The 20,795-nt window shown below is 30.0% G+C and overlaps 1 protein-coding gene across 1 annotated transcript in view; it reads right to left on the reverse strand.

The window, feature by feature from the left end:
• The window catches only part of LOC129981554 (cytochrome P450 3A41-like), a 46,012-nt gene that overhangs the window by 17,228 nt on the left and 7,989 nt on the right, over positions 1 to 20,795 (reverse strand). The window contains exons 3-10 of the mRNA XM_056092431.1: positions 19,681 to 19,733; positions 18,179 to 18,275; positions 10,936 to 11,088; positions 9,634 to 9,871; positions 7,077 to 7,216; positions 4,044 to 4,143; positions 3,852 to 3,933; positions 996 to 1,104 (exon numbers count right to left, since the gene is read on the reverse strand). Coding sequence (XP_055948406.1) covers positions 996 to 1,104; positions 3,852 to 3,933; positions 4,044 to 4,143; positions 7,077 to 7,216; positions 9,634 to 9,871; positions 10,936 to 11,088; positions 18,179 to 18,275; positions 19,681 to 19,733 — 972 coding nt within the window. The remainder of the gene's footprint in view (positions 1 to 995; positions 1,105 to 3,851; positions 3,934 to 4,043; positions 4,144 to 7,076; positions 7,217 to 9,633; positions 9,872 to 10,935; positions 11,089 to 18,178; positions 18,276 to 19,680; positions 19,734 to 20,795) is intronic.

The following is a 20,795-nucleotide window of genomic DNA, read 5'->3' on the forward strand; positions in this document are numbered from 1 at the left end:
ATATTATAATCTCTTATGAATGGATTGGGAAAAGGTACACTAGAATAGAAAGAATCTATAGTGGGATTCATACAATATAGGCGTACATATCATTTATGCATGCTGCTTTTCAAATTCTGAACGATCGAATTGTTATTTGCAGCAAGTTCTATAATGAAGGATCAGTTTCTTCAAAAGTAGCAAGGAATTTACTTCAATTCCATGTTTGTCGGGAAAAAAAACACACAGAAGAAACTTATATATTTAATACAAAGAATAAATCTCTGAACTTAATGCAATGATGGATAGTGTGTATTTTTATTTATTGTCTTATAATAGAAATAAATATTTTAAATCTGCATATTCTTCTTGGATAGCCATATATATATATATAATGATATTTTAAATTCTTAATTTAATCCAAATTAATTTCCAAAGCTTTATCTTGATTTAGCCCATAGTAATTTCAATCTCTTATTTCCTGATATAATTCCACTTACTCTACTTACTTAATTAATTCAAGAGGAACTTTGTAAAAATGCTTAAATTTGCGCCTTCACACGCTCCAAGGGACGGGATAGAAAAATTTCCAGTAAGCACGTTCTTTTTTAAAAGATCCCTGTGTTTCCCTTGCTTGCGATAGACATGCGTCAGAAATGCCTATGAGAATCTTAATAATATACTAGCACTGTAAAAATTTTTTTCCTAACAGTATCATGTTATATAAGACGAGGGATAATTTATTTTTCGCTCTTCCCCACTTCTGCTTTTATGCCGCACAGAGAGCGGACGTGCCTTATCCGCGCCTTCTTGTAAATAAATATGCTTTTCCGGGATGGATTAGAGCAAATTTAAAAATGCAAAGTTTCTTCACTGCTTGTCGCACCTGCATTCTGCTTTACATAAAATAATGCTTATATATATATATAATATAAAATAATCTTATAACTTTTCTTTGATAACCTTATTTAATATTTTCGTTCAGTGCAAATACTTTTTAAAATGATACTTCTTACTTCCTGTTCAATAAGGAAATCTATTTCCTTTTGAATTTGTTGTTGATATTCCGGGTATTTTGCTAAAAAGTAGAAGGAAAATGCAAGAGCAGAACTCGTTGTCTCAAACCTAAAAGAGAAATACATTTTAAATAGAAATAAAACGCAATTTTTTCGCTTATATATTTACAGTACATCATTAATGATTTCCAGATTGTTTCTAACGTACTTATGTATAATTTTTCGAACGAATTCTTTGGAATAATTAGAATACACATTCTTATAATGAATGTGTTAAGATGCTTTTCTTTGACGGAAGATTAGCGATTGAAATTCCTTATTAACCTGTTTCGAGTTTTTAGACTGCAAGAATTATCTACTATATAAAATATATTTTAAGGCCATTTTTAGTATTTCATAAGCTAAATAAATATGAAATTTAAGTGGTAACTTCTATTCCGTTGCTCTGATAAGTTTGATTCCTAAAACCATAAAGAATCTCAAGAATAAAAACATGGCATAAAAGCATGCTATATTTTTAGATGAATATAAATGCGCTACTGGAATTTGTCTTTTATTGCTGATTGTTTAGAAAGCCAGTAACGAAAGTCATTGAAATTACATACAGACGTTTTGGGATTATCTCCTATATAAATACTTAAAATATATTTTTGCTTGCTTTTTGAAAAAAATATTTAGTTTTACTTTCATTTGTCTTTTTATTTTATAGAAGTTAACAATAATTTGTTGGAAAGAATGATTTCACACTTTAATAATCTTTGGAACAATTAAAGAGCAACATTTAAATGTTTTTTTTTCTTCTTCTTAGAGATAAAGACTTAATCCACTGATCGACTCTGTAGTTACTGTTTGATTTCAATGTGAAAGCAACCATTTCTTGCCGTTTGCTGCCAAAATTTTGAGGTTTTTAAAGATACAGATATCTCTATTCTAAATATTAAAATAGTAATTATCTACAGCTGTACAAATCTGTACAGCTGTAATTATCTACAGTGTACAAATTGAATGCACTATAATGATAAATACATGGAAGGGCAATAAAATAAGCAAGGATACTAAAGTAACACATGCTGTAATTATATAATTTCCAACACCTATATTGTAACTTTAAATGAGCAATTCTTGTATATATATATATATAAATTTATTTCATGTATCTCGGAAAAGATTTGGATCAAATTTTATACTTATATAAGGTTTTGCGTTTTAAGTTTATCTATATAGGTGTCTTTCCTGAAAATAAAACGCTATTTAACACACACAAAAATATTTTTTATAACAAACTATTAGAACCATTTTCTATCTGCTTTCATGCTGATAATATCATATCGCACCATCTCGTAAATTTTTGTGGTACTTGCCATTTCGCCATAGGTTGATAACCTAATGGTACCTCAAAATTTTGACAGATGGTGCTTTATGATATCATCCGTATACAATACATTTGACTCAAATCTGTAGCAACAATGCAATTATTGTGTTAAGCAATTCGAATAACTTGTTAAAGGGACAGTGGACTTTGAATGAATTAAAATGAACGTAAACATGAAATTTTATTTTCATCTTCTCCTCACCAAAATATACATTTATATTCAATTAAAATAGTGTCATAACATGTATTGATCAATAAAATGAATATTTTAAGGATTTAGAGAAAAATAAATAAATTTTAAGAACATTTCATGAAATGATATTGTAATTAGATTTAAATATCTCTGAGATTTTCCAAGTGTCTTAATTTTTGATGAAATTAAAAATAATTTATAATAAAGATTTCGGTTAAGCATTAAAAGAAAATAGAGTATGTGTTTTATATTTCGATATTTTTTAGGTATTTAAAAATCAATTTTAGTTCAGAAAAAAATATAAAAAATCTTAAGAAAATTCAGTTAGTGTACATAAAAATATATCTCAAAAATTAACATTTAATTGAAATTACAAAATCGTGCATAGTTTTCGTCCAAATAAATTTATATTGATTAATAAAGAAAAAAATAAAAAAATAAATTGTAAGGAATATTTCGATATTTTTTAAAAATAAATATCTTTCGCTTAAAAAAAATAATATATTTCGTTTTAAATTTAAGAAATTTGACTCATTTATATTTTAATACATTTGCATAAATATTTCATAATTCGAAAAGTACCTAATAAAATCCACCACCCCTTTAAACTAAGTGCATTCATGATTTTGTTTTTAAATTTAGTTAACCAGTTCATATGTTGCTAAGATGGAAAAACATTCATATGTGACCAGTATGGGTTTTGTATCGAAATATTTTCTTTAAAAAACACAATTTTTACCAAAAAAAAAAAAAAAAAAAAAAAAAAACTGCCAGGATCATTTTAGTCTCCCAGGTACTATTATTTTAAAAACAAGTAAAATCAATTGAAAACCGATCTTTATAATAGAAACTTCTCGATACAGGCACATATTTTATCCTTCAATATGAATTATTGAAATTCCTATTGAATGATCAAATTTAATGTCGTATTCCAAAACCTTCCACAAGTCAAGCACTTATTTTCATCATTACGAAATACAAATTCTATGATAAGTCTATGTTTATTCTTCCTATTGACCAATGCTTGAGGAATAATGGTGGAGGCTTAAATGAAAATTCGTCACATTTAACTCCATATTAATTCTTTTTCTAGAAATTTAAATGAATGTTTTTCTATACATTGCAAATTGATCGCAAACAAATTAAAATATTTCTTAACATTTTTTTAAAAATTAGAATGAGTTTTAAAAATGACAGTACTAATTGCAAAGTAAGTTCTAGTCAAAACATGGACAAATTCAGTGTGGTAATTTCTTAGTTTGTGTCGAAAAATACAAGATTCTAAACTCACCCAGCTAAAAAGACAACTAAAGCATTTGATATGACTTCAACATCATTAAGAGTTTGTCGCTTTCTGGGTAATTTTGAAGATTCTAAAAAAAGTTAACAAACTTCAAATAACTATGCATCATGCTATAAATTTATCAAACTTCAAATATGGCTTTACAAGTTGAAATCATATAAAATATTAAAAAAATTTTACCTGAAAATGATTCTTCTTTCTTGTTGGAATTATCTTTCTCCAAATCGGTGTCAAAATTTGAAGCTTCCATTAACCATTGTAAAAGATCAGGTGACTTCAGCTTCAAAATAAAAAAAAAATGATTTCACAGAAAAGTATCTAGATAAAGCCAAACATAAAAGGCTTAAAATTATCTCAGCATTATTATCTCTATTTACCAAAATTCCACACTGTTTGTAAGGGAAATCTGAGCTTCCTCGGGTATTCTGCTATAAATACATTTGTGTATTATTAATAAGTTGGTACTGAATGTTAAGAAAGGGTTTTATAGCGTGCGATCTTTGGCAATTATTTTGATGATTAATAATTATATTATGGTTAATGCACAAGTTCCAGAACATAGAATGTTTGTTTTAAAAGATTTTTTTCCCATCAAACCGAAATTTGCTCTAAAACTGTAATTGTGGACAAGTGATAATCTACCATTCATTTATTAAACATAGCATTTCTGAGTTACTGTGTTTACATACTTCTGAAAACACGTGAGATATATAATCCGTATCTGTGTACCAATATTTATTTATCTATCTTCGTTTTATAGACATAGCATTTACTTGTATTCGAACAAATGGACAGAAAGACTTCCATTGAATAGATTTCGGCTAAATTTTAACAGAATTCTAAAAATTCAATATAAAAAATCCTTCAATTCCAATCATTCCAAAAAGGATATCCAAAATACATATATGGTTTTCTGATATTTGTGTACTGCAAATCAGCAATTAATCACGAAATAGATAATCAAATAGGTATTATCGTAATTATTATGGCACATGGTTAATACGCAGGTACTGTCTTTGTTTGGTATATTATATATGAGTATATGTTTACTGGTTTGTCTAAGAGGTGATAATATGTTTAATAGAAAGTATACAAAATAGTTTCAGGGAGAATACTCGAGCTCGTTGAATTTCTCTTTTACAGATACCGACATATTGTTTCAATTAATTTAATATAATTTTTCAATTATTTTTTGGAAAATACTTTATATTGAGATAATTTTTGAAACTATTTTCTACTTATATTTATTGAAGAATTTGAAAGAAAAAAAGAAAAATTCTTTTTTTCTTCCTAGATATTGTCCTAAACAATGGTACTTTGAGCGCCACCCGTGATGTAATATGAAGTCTATAACCTATGTATACAGATGGTGGTAAGAAAAATCAAAACAGCGCCTGCCATCGTTTCTACAAAGTTTATTGAAAACAACATTAAAATTTATCTCCAAGAGTAACCTACAATAAGTTAAATTTAGATTTATTCTAAAAAGTCTTTTGATTCCCACCAGGGGTTGTTTCAATACCCGCAGACAAAATGAAATTTTATAAAGGCTTCATTCAATAGAAAAGTTTTCAGTCCTATTATAAACTTGTTTGCCAGCATTTTCTTATACTTTCGCAGCAGGTATTAACCTAAATGCTTTTGAGTTATGAAATGTACCTCCTGGTGTGTACCCTTTTAAATCTTTTCAATTCGTTTTATTTTAGTTTCATTTTTCAATTTTTTATGTTGGGTCTAGACATATAATAGAATGTGTCAAAATAATTCCTCCTTAATATTGGGGATTATATTGAAAAGTCGATTGTTGTTGAATGTATTGAAAATATTTTTATTCGGTAAAGTTAATCTCTGAAAAGATTTTTTGTATAATCTTTGAATTTTATTTTTGCTTTCATTCTTTGGTAAGTCGCATTGGTCTTTATATTTTAATAACTCTCTAAACTGAATTTTGTAAATATGTTTATATTTTAACACAATTTTTATGAATTTCAATTTTGTTATAATTTTTTTGCTCAACGCCATTTTTATGAATTTCAATTTTGGTGTGATCTTTTTGCTCAAAATATTATCACTTCAAATTAAGCAAATATTCAGATGAAATTTCGTGTAGTAATTTCTCAAAAAGATTTGTAATGTTTGAATTATAGAATGAACAGTTTGCTCATTTCATAAGATTTAAAAATTATTTGAGTGATTCATAATATGAAAAAAAAATTATTAAAAATTATATTTATCGAATCCCACTATTTTAAAACTAGGACAGAAATATGGCCTATTTATTAGCTCAGAAATCAGGATATATATTTCTTATCTGCAAAATTTTGAATAATCATTTGATGCTGAAATAAAGATTTTGTCCTGTATACCTCATTTTAGCCGTGAAAACTGCAGGTCTTTTAATTTTAAGACATTTTTAAATTTTAATTCATACATCTTAGTTTTATAAATGCTTTTTTTAATCAATTTTGTCAAAAAAGTAAAGAACTTAAGTGTATCATATAATATTTCAAAACACTCAAACCGAATATAGTCACATGTTTAAGAGATGATTAAATTGCATGATTATTATTATCGGAGCAGCTATGTGCTGCAAATAGACATTAATGCTCTGTATCAAAAAATGTACAGTTATATCTTATTTGACAGGATTAAAAACTGCGCTCTTCTTTTCTGCTGCGATGAGTTTACATTTACTACGACATTTATCATATGACTGCGAAGTCACACAAAATTGATACAAATACAAATATTAAAATTTTTGATTACGTGTCTAAAATTATACGGCATTAATATTAAATGTTCTTTCTTCTTGCTTATTATATCCTGAACCAGCGAATATATTCTTTCCTATGATCTCAAATACAGCTAAAAGTATTTTACAGCTGTGTGAATTTGAATTCTACAAACCATTACTATTCCAATGGAGCTGCTATGGTGACTTTTGTTACAGACTTCTGACTTAAAACATATATGCAATTCAATCTTTATTTATGATCATGATGTATTTAATTTGATTAGCAATAATAATTAATAATTTTGATACCAGTAAACATATGTTTACATTGTTTGAATAAAAGAAATTTAAATTCCAACCTAAAATATTCTTGTAACCATGTGTCACCAGTAGAGTACTAAATTTTAATTTATTTTTAAAGATGCTACATATTTCTCTCATATTTACTTAATTAAATACCAATATATAATATAAATCACCTTTGGATTGTTTCTTCTTTCTTTTATAATAACCTCTAGTACTTGAGTAATTTTAAGAGGAGGTATGTACCCTTTGTTTCTTATAAACATACTCAAGAAATTGGCTGCCATGGCGAAAAAGCTGAGTTCAGGAAAGCATCCTATAATGAAATATTGTATTCTTCAAGCTAGAATAAGTCGCATAAAAGAACATGACATCCTTTTTGGTTTGAAGATTATAATAATGGAGGTCATTATTAGTATAAAGCTCTAAGACATGTATTTTTTTCAATGATTTACAGGAATTGGTATAACTATTTTTAACTAATCATATTTACAAATGCTTGTAATTTTGACGTTCTTCATTGCATCACTCTTCTTTCAAATATCTAACTTTCTATAGGATTAAGAAGATATTATATGTTCTTCTTTGGCTTTTAATGAGCTACAATTAGTGGCACAATAATTTAGTGTCACTGAGTTCAATGGATTATGAACCATAGAATATTGGATTCGATATTTAGTCACATTTAAGAACCAACGTCTAAAGGAATCTCATACACGTCAACCCCTCAATGGGTCAGACAATCTCTCAATATCTGGATCTGGATATCTTGAGAATGTAAGCCCCCTCAATTTTCTCATTATCTCAGTGATGCTCAAAATACCAAAATCTATCCCAAAGTAGCCTCCTATATTTTCAAACTAGAGCCTTAATATAATTCAATTAAAAATATTTAGCTACAACAACTTATCAAATTATATATATATATATATATATATATATATATATATAATCGTTTTAACCATTTCAGGACATCGCCAGTGTAGAGAAATTTCTGAGTAAGAAAGTCTTTGGAAATAATTGCGCAACTTTCTTATGATAAAGGCAGTAATTATGAATATGTTAGGTTAATAAGCATTTTTATTGATGTTTCAGGTAATTTGAACCATTTAAAATATTAAAAATACAATTTATCACATATTTATTACGAAATTTCTCAATTATATCTTATATTAATAATTAATAAAAAAATAGAAACTATTGTTAATACAAAATATCAATTAAGAATAAGAACCATCTTAAAATGCTAGTTATATATACTCACCAATAAATTTAAATAGATAAATATCAAATAGAACGCCAAAAAAATTATATGACATGAAATCTTTTGAGACATGTAGGAATGTCTTTTTATCTAACGCACAACGGAACATTTCATGTTTTGCCCATTGTTCGCGTTTTATGCATATTTTTTTGGAACTGCACAAAACAGATCTTCGATATCTTTTCGACATTTTTTTCCCGATTTTCAAATGCAGAATACATTAATAATAATTATGAAAAAAAATATGACTATATAAACGTAGAAATTTACAGGAAAAAAAATCGCAAAAATTGAAGCAGAACATGAGCGTTAAAGATAAGAAGCCGTCTGGAACGAAAGGTAAATCTGAAATGTGAAATGTTTCCTGGTTTCAAATATGAGTGGTATATGGAAAAATATAAAATTATAGCTTTCCCACGGATACGAGGGACGTCGAAACAGAAGATAAGCGAACGAAGAAACAGATGTTCTAGATGAGTGATGTCACCACATGAGACCACCCAGAAATAAATCATTTTGGTTCGTTCAAAAGAATTATGCTTCAAAAGAATTATGATTTAAAACCTATTGGATATTACAAGAAAGCGGTTGATTGATTTTGATAAAATTTCAACTCTTAAGAACTCAAAAAAATTCAGACATTTCAGGCGAAAAATTGAGGTATTTTTAACATAAAATTAATACAAAAAAATATATAAAATTGTTTGGATTGACACCTATTCATTAGAAAAGAAACCAATTGCACTTTTCCAACAATTTTTTGAGTATTAAAACCAATAGTTTTTTATTTACAGAAATTTTTAAAATTGATGTCCTCTTTTGCGTCATCGCCCCTGAAAGGATTAAGCATAAAATTGTAATGGGTAGAAAAGGCCGTGCTATTAAAAAAAAACTATGCATGTTACATTAATGTGCACATGGATGATCGTAATGGATTAAAGTTCTTTGACTTATGAATTCTTAAATTTTCTTGACTCCCCTTCCTTTTCCACTTAGGTGACATTAAATTTATATCTAAGCGAATAATCTGATTTATAACTGTATATTTTTTTTGCAATACTTTGTTAATACTTTCCAATTTCTCAGACACCATGTGCAGACGATAAATAAAATTGATACTCTATATCTAACAGTATGAACAGTCGAGTACCTACACCCATAGAAACACATAATACTAACACGTTCTACATTATTATTTGAAGATTGATTCATTTATATAGGCAATATATATTTATAAAATTAAATGCATGACATAATGACTGATAAATGCAAACATGAAGTCGTAATTTTTGCACCTATAGGTAATAAATATGCAATGTAACTTTGCATCAACTATCATAAGTTATGTAGCATAAGGAGTTTTGTTTCTTGTGAGGAAACCAATCGGTGTATATGGTTGAGAGATATTCCCAACCCAAAATAAAGTATGTTATCTCCTTAAGAACTATATAAAATGAAAAGTTATTTACGTCCGAAGAAAACAATTTTTGAAGCAAACGGCAAATCGAATACGATCTTTGCACTTCTCAACAAGGGATCATCTGGATTTTCGAGACTGTCAACATCCATTGCGAAAGCCTGAGCGGAGATAATATCCAGTGTGAGCCTCTGCAAAACATCCAGGATATCAATGATTTCTCCGTTACGAGACTTCGCTTCTAAGATGGAAAGAGCAGAATCGCACACTTGATTCACTGCCGGTATCATCTATGAAGATATAAAAGAAACAAATAACAGATGTTATAATGCTACAATTTAATTCTTAATCCCCAAAGGGAATTAACTAGTATTTTGATTTTATATGTTCAAAAGCTCCCAGTTCACATTAATATGTCGATTATTTCGGAATTCTAAACATAAATTAAGTTCAAAATTTTAGATATTTGTTTAAATTTGAAAACATTGGTTAATTTCCCCTGAAATCTTATTTTTTTAAAATTTAAGGTTATAGATAAAAATAATTTTTACAGGAAATGCAAATTTTGCATCAGTCAACACCAGAACGATATAATGTATTTCCATTAGCCGATAATCTGAAAATTCAGAGTAAATTTGATTGTAAGACATTCAATTTATTCTGATTGAATTGATTGAAGGCACTGAAATGAATGAATGTGATTGTCTTGAAAATATTTTCCTCTTATTAATCCAACTAAAAATCCACTATACGTTTGCCATTCTTTTTTCATTTAATCATAATTTTGCTTAATATTTTTTACTTCATTTTGCATTAGTTATTGTATAATTTTTTTCATGTTTGTATATTATATTAAATGAAACTTTTATATTTGAAATATCTCATATCCTATATATTGAATGAATACCTTTATGTAAACATCAAATTTATGTTTTGATTTTGAAGTCATTTTCTTAACTTCAGAAAAGATATTTCAAATAAAAAAATCCTTTTATACATATCTTGTATATTGCATTCAAGGTCTTTGAAAGAAAAGTATAATTAAAATAAAGCTTTCTCAATTCTTTTCCCATTCATGCTGTAAATACAGAGTAAATCAAAGGTACAGGCTCATTATTACTTTAGAACATTGCATTTGTAGTTTTGAAAGCAATGACCAACATCTGGAACGGCAAACGGCAATTGATTAAGAATTTTAAGGAAGAAAATTCGGCAAAATTAATTTTTGTGGTCACTGCCCATAATTAGCATAAATGGGAGCTTTAAAACTCACGAGTAGAACACAAGCTGGTTCCCATCAATATATTACCGATATAATAGAAAAGTATTTTGGTAATTCATATAAAATACTCACCCCTTTGAGTTTATTAGCTGAGAAGGTGGGCGACAGAATAGATCTGACTTTCTTCCAATGTTCTCCTTTCAGATTTATCAACAAGTTGTCCATAATTGCTGAGGCAGGAATTATTTGGTCTAGGAAGCTGTGTACCCGCAGCGGCACACCTTCCTGTAACATCAATTAGTAACACTGTTGTATTCAGAGAGTATTTTAAACTTCGAAACTTGACGAAATCATATCAAATATTATTAAACCAACACAAGTGGTAATCCCATAACTTTCTTTTATCCTCTAGTAAAGTTTTCATACCAGAAAAAGCCTTATATGGCAATGACGTACAATAGATACGAAATATTATTTTTAGCGTAAATTTAGCATTTTTACTCGATCTATTGTGTCATCCTTGGCAAGTTTTTCGCGATTAATCCCTGGTATGGCGTTAATAATATACAAAAATCTAATTATTCTTTCAGATATCTTTTTTCTAACCGGTTGAAACCAAAATTTAACACTGCGCTACAATTGTAGTAATTAAATTTTACATATTTAAATCATTTCATTTTTAATTTATCGCGTTTACATACAGGGTTAGCAATAAATAAGTTACCCACTTCAGAGGGCACTAAAATGCGTTCTATTGGTCCAAATAAGATAAAATTTTAACTACAGATTATTCAGATAATTTTTAGTTAAAAATTTAGTACAAAAATTCACCAATAGCTGGCGCAGATACACAAATTTATTTATTTGCATATATTGGAAATATCAAACATAATTTGTGTTACAGCTCATATCTATTACAATTTTGCAAGTGTTACAATTTGTGTTACAACTGCAAGAACATTAATTTCTTCTATGCTCGCCATGCCTACGTTGCAAGAAAAAGCGCAACTTTTGAAATTGTTCTACCAGAACCAACAAAACTCTGTTTCAGCTCTAAAGGAATTTCGTCTAATGAAGCAGATATGAAGAGGTCCAATGTCTCTAGGTTCCCTACGCAAGATTATGCAGAAATTTGAAAACAACTGGGCAACTTGGCAATCTTCCAGGTAGAGGACGAAAAAAAATTCTTCTGGCCTGGATAGCCTGGTTGGTAGAGCATTGGATTCGCGTGCCTTAGGTTGCGAGTTCGAACCGCCGGCCTAAGATTCCTCACGTGCTTGGTGGCTGACGCGCGTATAAATCTGTCGTGGTCACAAAGTCCTCCATGTCGAGAGTAATACCACTGGGGGTACTGGATCAGGGGTGATCGTTCGCTGATTGAGGTCTAAATTATGATCTGTGGGTGAGTGAATGAAATGCGTGAATGAAGTCCTCCCCGTAAAAAGGGTTGTGACGTGTGTGTAACTAAGCCGTTCTCTTGGCCCTAGATGACGCTACTATAAAAACAAGAGACGCTCCCCCACCGACTTAAAATCGCTGTCTTCGAAACAGCAGGCTTGTCCATGGCAAGTGCCATAAGAAATAACAACAAAATTCGTCTTCAAGCGTTGAAAATGTTGCGACCGCGCTCGTTGAAGTCAGCAGTCAGTCGCCGCATAATAGTTTGACAGTTGTTTCCCGTGTTCTGGATATGCAGTATTCAACTGTACGAAAAATCGTACGGCAGATTTTACATTTTTATCCGTACAAAATCAAATCTGTGCATCTGTTACAGGACGGAGACTTAGAGATCCGTAAAAATTTCGTATTTCAGTTCCTTGCACGAATGGTGGTTGGCACAACTTGGCCATGGAACATTCTATGGAGTGATGAGGCCAACTTTTGCCTCAAAGGGCAAGTTAACACCCGCGACTGTCGAATTTGGACAGAGGAAAACCCTCACGTTACCGAACAACAACCCTTGAATCCTAAAAAAGTGACAGTATGGTGTGGGTTTATAGCTACCTTTATCATTGGACCATATTTCTTTAAAGAGATAACTTCAAATGGAATCCAAACCTTTTCCATCACAGGACAACACTCCCATGATATGCTGAGGATTTTTGTAATCCCAACTCTTCTACAGCGCCGAAGCCTTCAAGACATCATTTTCCTGCAGGATGGTGAATGAAACCTCATTCACCATCACCTCATATTGATCGTCGTGTAAAACGGTTGTTAATGCAGCATTTCACAGAAGCTCGAGTTATCATTTCCCAATAATATGGCCCCCTTCGCTCGCTGGATATCACCCCTTGCGACTTTTGGATTACTATAGTTTCTTTAAATTACGTATAAGAGAAAGAAAAAATATGACAATTTTTAAATGCTTTTGGCAGAAAAAGGTGAAATATTTTACATTATTTATAATTTAAATTTTAGTAAAAATTAAAAACTATCATGTCTTTTACATTTTAGGAATATTCGAATGATCAGCTGTAGCATGTGCATAAGCAGAAGCTGTTTATATCAAAAATATATATTTTGTCTTGATATCTAACATAAAGAGAGTAGTAAAAATAAACATCTCACATAACTGGATTTCGTTACATAGTTTAAATTGATTAATTTTATAAGAGAAATTGAAGACAATTTGCTCTATATTACTCACTGGCCTTCAATCATGAAGCCTTGAGCCAGAGACTATCCCCACACTGGTAGATCTCCAATGGTACGATCAATTGAACATAATAATTTAACTGTTTCTCGTCGTGACCTAATGCACCGAATTTAATATTCCCAACATGTCTTTCCAATATTTGTCAAGGCAAAAGCTTTTCCTGCAATATTACACCTTATTCTCAGACGTGAGATATTTTTTTCCGTGGCCTTCCTGGTGAAAGGAGCTACGTAATTAAAAAAAAAATTCTGAAAAGTTTCTAGAATGAATCCGAATGTCTAATGATATTTCTAATCTTCCTTTCTGGATCGGCTGGAACAATAGTTAATTTTTTGTCTGTCCAGAAATGAGCTGGAATTAGTATTTAATCACTAATATTTTCTTGCTTATATTACTGGTCTTCTATTCAATACAACCTCTATTCTTATCAGTGCAAATGCAAAAAATACTTCACCAAAAAAGACTCGGTCAAGAAATTTTTGAGACTTTGCTTTACAAATTGATCAACCTCTTCCAGAACAAGCTATTTTATAACAGCAGTGCTAGAATAGTTGAAAAATCACTTGTGGAAGCTGCCTAGTAGGCAAGCCTATTATTAATGGTAGGTGTGGCTTTCATGAGGGTTGCCATAAATTATTACTTTAATGCTAAGCGCTTTAATCTAATAACTATTGGGGCAGGACAACAGGTGAATAGGGAGGTAGATGAGGAGGAATGAGGATAGTTATAAAGAATGATTCGAATTATAATTCTTCGATTAAATATTAATTTTCCTTTATATGTTTTTGCACCTGATAGATTTAAGTAAACCAGTGTAATTATACAATAAAGTTCGACATGAATTCTGTGTGATAAATAATTATTTTTATATAAAGAAACTTGTTGTGCTATTTTACAATGAAACGTGTCTTCACATTTTGAATTTATTTTTTCTAAGTACTTAAAACTTATTTTTTCACATCTCGTTGTATTTTCTAAATAGCAGAAAACAACTTTCACGTCTAAGTTGTGTTGTATTGAATATCAACTGCCCTATCACTTCTAATATGGTCAGTCCTTTATTTAGTAATCTCTTTACTGCATTGGTAGCTTCATTGTGCTAGTTTTACAAAGATATAGTATTCAAGACCTAGTGAAATTAATCAATTCTCGCAGAAAGGAACAAGCATATTACCTGGAATAATTGGGAATAATGGGTGACAGAGCAAAATTGGCAGCATTTCCATCAAGTACTATTTATTAAAGGATCGGCTTCAGCCAAAGTGCATTTGAACACTTCAAAATTTGGAAATTTCAGAATAGTCTGCATTTGTAAAAACAGTTGTCTTTGCTTAAATTTAAAACAGGATTTAGAAACAAAATCTTGAGAGGTCAGTAATTACATGCAGAGATTATTTTTAGGCCCTAAAATTTATTTCGCTTTAGAGCGCCACTCCCACCGGAGGGGGGATCTCAGATATGAAAACGAGAAGGTATGGGGGTTGGTTCTCACCACCCGTTAGAATGCAGAAATAGTGGGTATCGGCTACTTCCTATCGATGATGGGACATGCTTCCCATGGGAAGTGCTGTGCCGTGACCGGTGATGGGATTTAGAAATTAACCATAGTTTCCGCGAGTGTTGCTGTCGTGGTGGCTCGATTAATCTGATTAACGTGTGTCTTAGTGGCAGGTCAGTGATTGCTAGTTAAGTTTACTTAGAGTTCTAAATATTTTAGAGGACTTGAGAATTCTTCATATAACATATGAGTGCTGATGTCTTTTGCAATCATTAAAAAAAATGTCTTCGACTCATAAAGCATATGAAGTTGCAGCCTTTATAGCGGATAAATCTTTATAAATTGGAGTCTATAATCAGAAAAATTCATTAGATTCGACCAAACATTTCTGCGGAAAACGTCATGCATGTTCTGCATTGCGACAACTAAACTATATAACCAGGCAAATGTGCATTTCAGAATTTGAATCCAAAATATTCAAAAAGATTCAAAGATTTGCGGGGCAAATATTAACGATTGACAAGATAAACCGAAACAATTAATTTAATCAATAGAAAATAGAGTCACAATTGTTTAAGGCAGACACACACATGCTTTCTAATAATTGTATTATTTTCCCAACCCGCATAAAACTGTGTATCTTCGCTAATTCTGGGAATTCCTTGCATGGTATTGGTGAACAGTAGTTACGAAATAGTGTTTTTTTATGGTAGGAGTCATTTTTATGAGTATCGGTATGAGACTACGGTACAGTTCTAGAGACGGGTACCATTTTTCAATTTTCCGCCAAATTTTACTCGCCAAGCCCTGCGGACGCTGTAATCTTCAGAATTTTATTTCTCAATATTATGAATATTTTCAAGAGACGCTGGAGACTTTATCTTTAAAGTTTGGCGCCAAATTTGGCGGTACCCGTCCCTAGGATTTAGCCTGAGACTACATATTAGATACTAAACCTAAGTACTAAATTTTATTTATCTAGCTCTTTACGATTTTTAGGTATACGTATTTACTTATAATCAGGCAACCAAATAAAACAAAGTTCATCTGAATGGATTCGTTCAAAATTTGATATAAATCTACAAATACTATGTAAAATCTATATACTGAATCCTATCCATTTAGAATGTGTTTTTCGGACTTGGAGGAGATTAGACAAAATCTAGAGTTTAAGTTTTTCAAGATTATAATATTTTTTCTTCGTATACGAAAAAATAAATTTTGAGTTTGATGGAGTTTACTGGCGCTGAAACCATTTCTGATTATGCAGCGCCAACCATAAGGTAAATGCATACTTATGGTTCATTAAAATGGTGTATGGTCACATTTTAAAAGGTTATTCAAAACCTCTGCTCTAGAGAAAAAAAAAACTGTTGTAAAGATTTGAAGCATTAAAAGAGAATGAACAATACTCATATAAAATAGAAGAAGCCTATCATTTTTAAAAAGGTAAAAAGATGAGGATGAGGATCTTTGTTAAGGATGTCTTTTAAAACAAGGTGAGGCGAATGAAAGCATTGAACTCGTTGAGAATTAAAACGTGGGCACTCTATAAGAATGTGTCTAACTGTCAAAAGGCATTGGCATATTGTACATCGAGGGGCGGGCTCCCCCAACAACAAATGTTTGTGTAAGCCTCGTATGGCCAATTCTTAAGCGAGTAATAATTGTATCCAATTTTCTGCTAGGTAAACTGGGCCAAAATTAGATGGAATGCTTAATAGAGTGAAGCTTATTTACCTCTTTTCTGTCCAATTCCGATTGCCATTCCAGAACGAAAAAGTAAAAACTGATATTCTAAGTAACTTGCGCTACATTAATTTATAAAACTGCAACTAAATTTGCAGTTTTATAAATTAATGTAGCGCAAGTTACTTAGAATATCAGTTTTTACTTTTTATTTAATTTAACACAACAGCATATATAATATAATATTACTACAATTTAAGCCATAATAACTAATATAAAGGGAAGTAGTCAGGATATAAACAGTTAACCTTTGGAAAACTAAGAGCAAGTGTTCAGAGAATTAGCCATCTAAAGCGATCCGCCTTTTGAATGTCACTAATGTCAGAGAGCTAGGTTTCAGGGCCAATCTTAATGTGCATTCCTTTAACCACGTGTCCCTCATTGCATCTGATGTAACAGTTTCTTCTATTTAGTTTACTAACAAAATAGAGGTCCAAATTTGTATTGCAGATCCCGTATCCTGTAAAAAAATGACTGTAATCCCTGACTCACTCATGCATTTGTTATATAATATTAAAATGATCCTGTGTCTGTATGTTACCTTATTTAATCAAAGGGTGAAGTCTCCCTGAAACTTTCTCGCATTCTCTCTTCTAATTTTTTTTTTGTATGCATTATTAATTGTATGCCATTAGCGAACTATAGTTGCGAGATAGCTTATTGGAGGGCTAATTTTGGCAATTAATCAGTGGAATGACGTCAATGCAAAAGTACCAGAAACCGAGTGTTTATTTTAGACGCTTTTCTTCGACTTATTTAAATTAAAATTTTACAAAGAATTACAATTGTATTTGCTAAATCATATACCAAGTTTTAAGCAGTTAATTCTTTCAATTTTCAAGTTATTTCGTATTTATACTTGTATACGTAGTGGCAGACAATAACTTCTCGTCGAAATTGCTTCCAAATTTGAGGCAGATCCATATTTAAAAATTAAATCTGTGGAGTTTTTTTAATCTTTTTGTTTTGTATTTATTGTTTAGTTTCATTCAGACAGATTCACAAATAGAATTTCTCTGTATGTATTTTGTTCAAAATTTGATGGAAATATATAAATTTAGTTCTAAGTGCAAATAGCAAATTTAATTCGCTTAGCTTAAATCATTTTAGATTATTGTGTTCATAGTAAAACAGACAGATAGTCACAGATATAATTCTAAAAATATGTTTTTCGGAATTAGGAAGGTCTTAAAGAGGAATTTGGTAAAAATTTTGAGTTCGAATTCTTTGACGATTACATTACTTTTTCTTTTTACACTTCATATTGAGAAAGAAAAAAAACCTAAAATATGTACATTAGATGTATGAATTAACCATAGCTATATGAGCGTTATAGTGTTTACACACTACGCACAGAGAATCTACTACAGATTTCCTATGCATAGATCTGCTGGGCTTAGGGAAGTTTACTATCTACTACAGAGGAAGATAGAAAGTTGAGAAATATTTAAACAAATTTTCGTCCTTACCGGTCTATCGCAAAATAAATGGAAGTCTTTGATCAAAATCTTCTTCAATAATTCAGGATCTGCAACTAATAAAACCGGTTTCATCCCATGGTAGAAGCTGGAAAAATTCTAATTACTTACATTATTAATTATATTAGAGCTTAAAGATGTATTATGTACATCAAAGATAAAAACTAAACAGAACTCTGTGTACGTTAATAGTTATTTTACTTTTTAAAATTTGATAAATTAAAAACATTTTCTAAACCAAAAAATTTTCAATTCTTTTAATGATAAATACTTGCCATTTTTCTCATTTCCCCTATGCGAAATTTTTCTTAAAATAGGAAATTTCGTACGATATTTTATTATTTAACTTCTCTATATTATAACCTTTACATGGCATTTTCAAGTTTATAGGATTAGTACATAGATTGAATACACTGAAGAGGGAAGTGCATATTGTAGATGCATGAGGGGCTAACTAACAAAATAATCATACAATTGTAAGAAAATATTTTAAATTGGGAGTAATTGAACCATGTTAGAGAATTTAAATCGGGCATGCAACTTTTATTAAGAGTACACAATTTTAAGTTATTTAAGAATGAGATTTTTTTCCAAGATTGAATAATAATTCATGATTTTTTTTTAAATTTAAAAATGGAAAAATAAACGGAAACAGCATTAAACAATAACGAAATATTTTAGGTATTAGAAAAAGTGTTTAATGCTCTAAATAATAATGTATTTACATTTTAAAAATTTTCACTCACATTTTACATTTTATTATTAACCCTTTTACTAAACATTTATTTGAAACGACTTTTGTATGTGAAACGCATTTGATTTTTTGAGCATGAGAAGACAATAAGTAGCTTTTATGTAAGAATTCATTTAATTCTTATTATTAAGAATATATACTGCTACATGATGTTGAAATAACTTAAGATAATTAGAATTACAAAAAAAAATGAAAATATAAATTCATACAAATATGGACAACGTTCTGATACATCAAATATACCCAAAATATTAATACCAATTACGTATGACATCTTAAAATTGACTGTCAACAAAATAAGAGTTGACGACATCATTTGCTTTCAGCATTTGATAGAGATATTAAGATTATTAAAGTTACTTAGGAAATCGACACTTTGCATGTTAAAAAAACAATAACTCAAATGAATGTCTATTGTTTGATTTTACATTAAACACAGAAGAAAGGGAGGAGAAGCATTGTTTATTCATGGCTATTGACAATTTTACAAATTATATTGCTGAAATTGAATTAAGTTCAATTTTAAACAAAGTTTTAATTAAAGAATACGATAAAAAGAATACAATTTTAATTATTTTACAATCAATTTATTCAATACCTGAAGAAAGATACGTAATTGAAATGTCTTATAACATACAATGCAAAACAATTAATAAACTATTGTTTATTTTAAATAAATATATTGAAATTCTTTAAAATTAAACATTTTTATGCTAAATGAATTTTCTAAAACACTTACCCAAGTATTTTGCCATATTTTTCTATCCATTCTTTATGACATTTCTGAGGACCCTAATATGATATTAATAAAAAATAAAAATATTGAAATTCTTTTCATTATAAAAATATTTTACTTTTGCATTGAAATATCAAACATATGAAACATTTTAATTGTAAAATTACAGTCTAATTTAAATTCCCATGAAAATTTTCGAACGATGATTAACCATACAGATCAACTTTTGTTTATTTTTTTCATTTAATATAAATCCATTGGAAATGGCGATTATAATTATTTTTGTCATCTATTAACTTTTATTAGACTTCAAAAAATGGTTAGAGTTGAGTTGAGAAAAAGAGTTGAATATCATATTTCAGCACATATATTATGTCACTAATTATTCAAAGCATTTATAACTCTCAAACAAGGCAGGATAGCCAAGTTGGTAGGGCGATGGAATCGCGTCCTTGGGTTGTGTCGTGGCTGGTTCGTGAGTGCTTTGAAAAAATTAGGCAAATAGAAAACTTAACAAATTTATTGCAAATTCGTTCGAGTTACTCTACTCAGTAACTCCTCTTCCTCCAAGAGCCAACACTCGAATGACATCACTCTTTTAATTACACTCGCGCTAGTTGCCTAGCACCATCTATGAACGTTTATTTCCTAACGCTTCAAAATCCAATCACTACAGGTTGTGAGTTTGAACACCTCCGTCCGAAGACTCTCCGTGTACGTGTCGGCTGGCGCACGTATAAATCTGTCATGGTCACAAAGTCCTCCATGTCGAGAGAAATATCACTGGAGGTACTAGTTTAGGGGTGATCTCTAATTCAGGTCTAAATTACGATCTGTGGATGAGTGAATGAATTGCATGAATGAAGTCCGCCCGTAAAAAGGGTTGTGAGGTGTGGATAACTAAATCGTACTCTTGTCATTAATTGGCGCTACTGAAAAATCGAGACATTCATTCGGCTCAAATTGCTGACAGTGTGCTTAAGTGCCATAAGTCACAACTTTCAAACACTTTAAGTTTAGAAATTGTTTTATAATGAGCCTATAATTAACCAGATTTGAATTATCCCTCTATCTCTACTGTAAGATAATTATGAGTATATATAAACTTTTGAATGAGA

This window comes from Argiope bruennichi, chromosome 8 (genome assembly GCF_947563725.1).
Source record: "Argiope bruennichi chromosome 8, qqArgBrue1.1, whole genome shotgun sequence".
In the NCBI taxonomy this organism is placed as follows: Eukaryota; Metazoa; Arthropoda; class Arachnida; order Araneae; family Araneidae; genus Argiope; species Argiope bruennichi.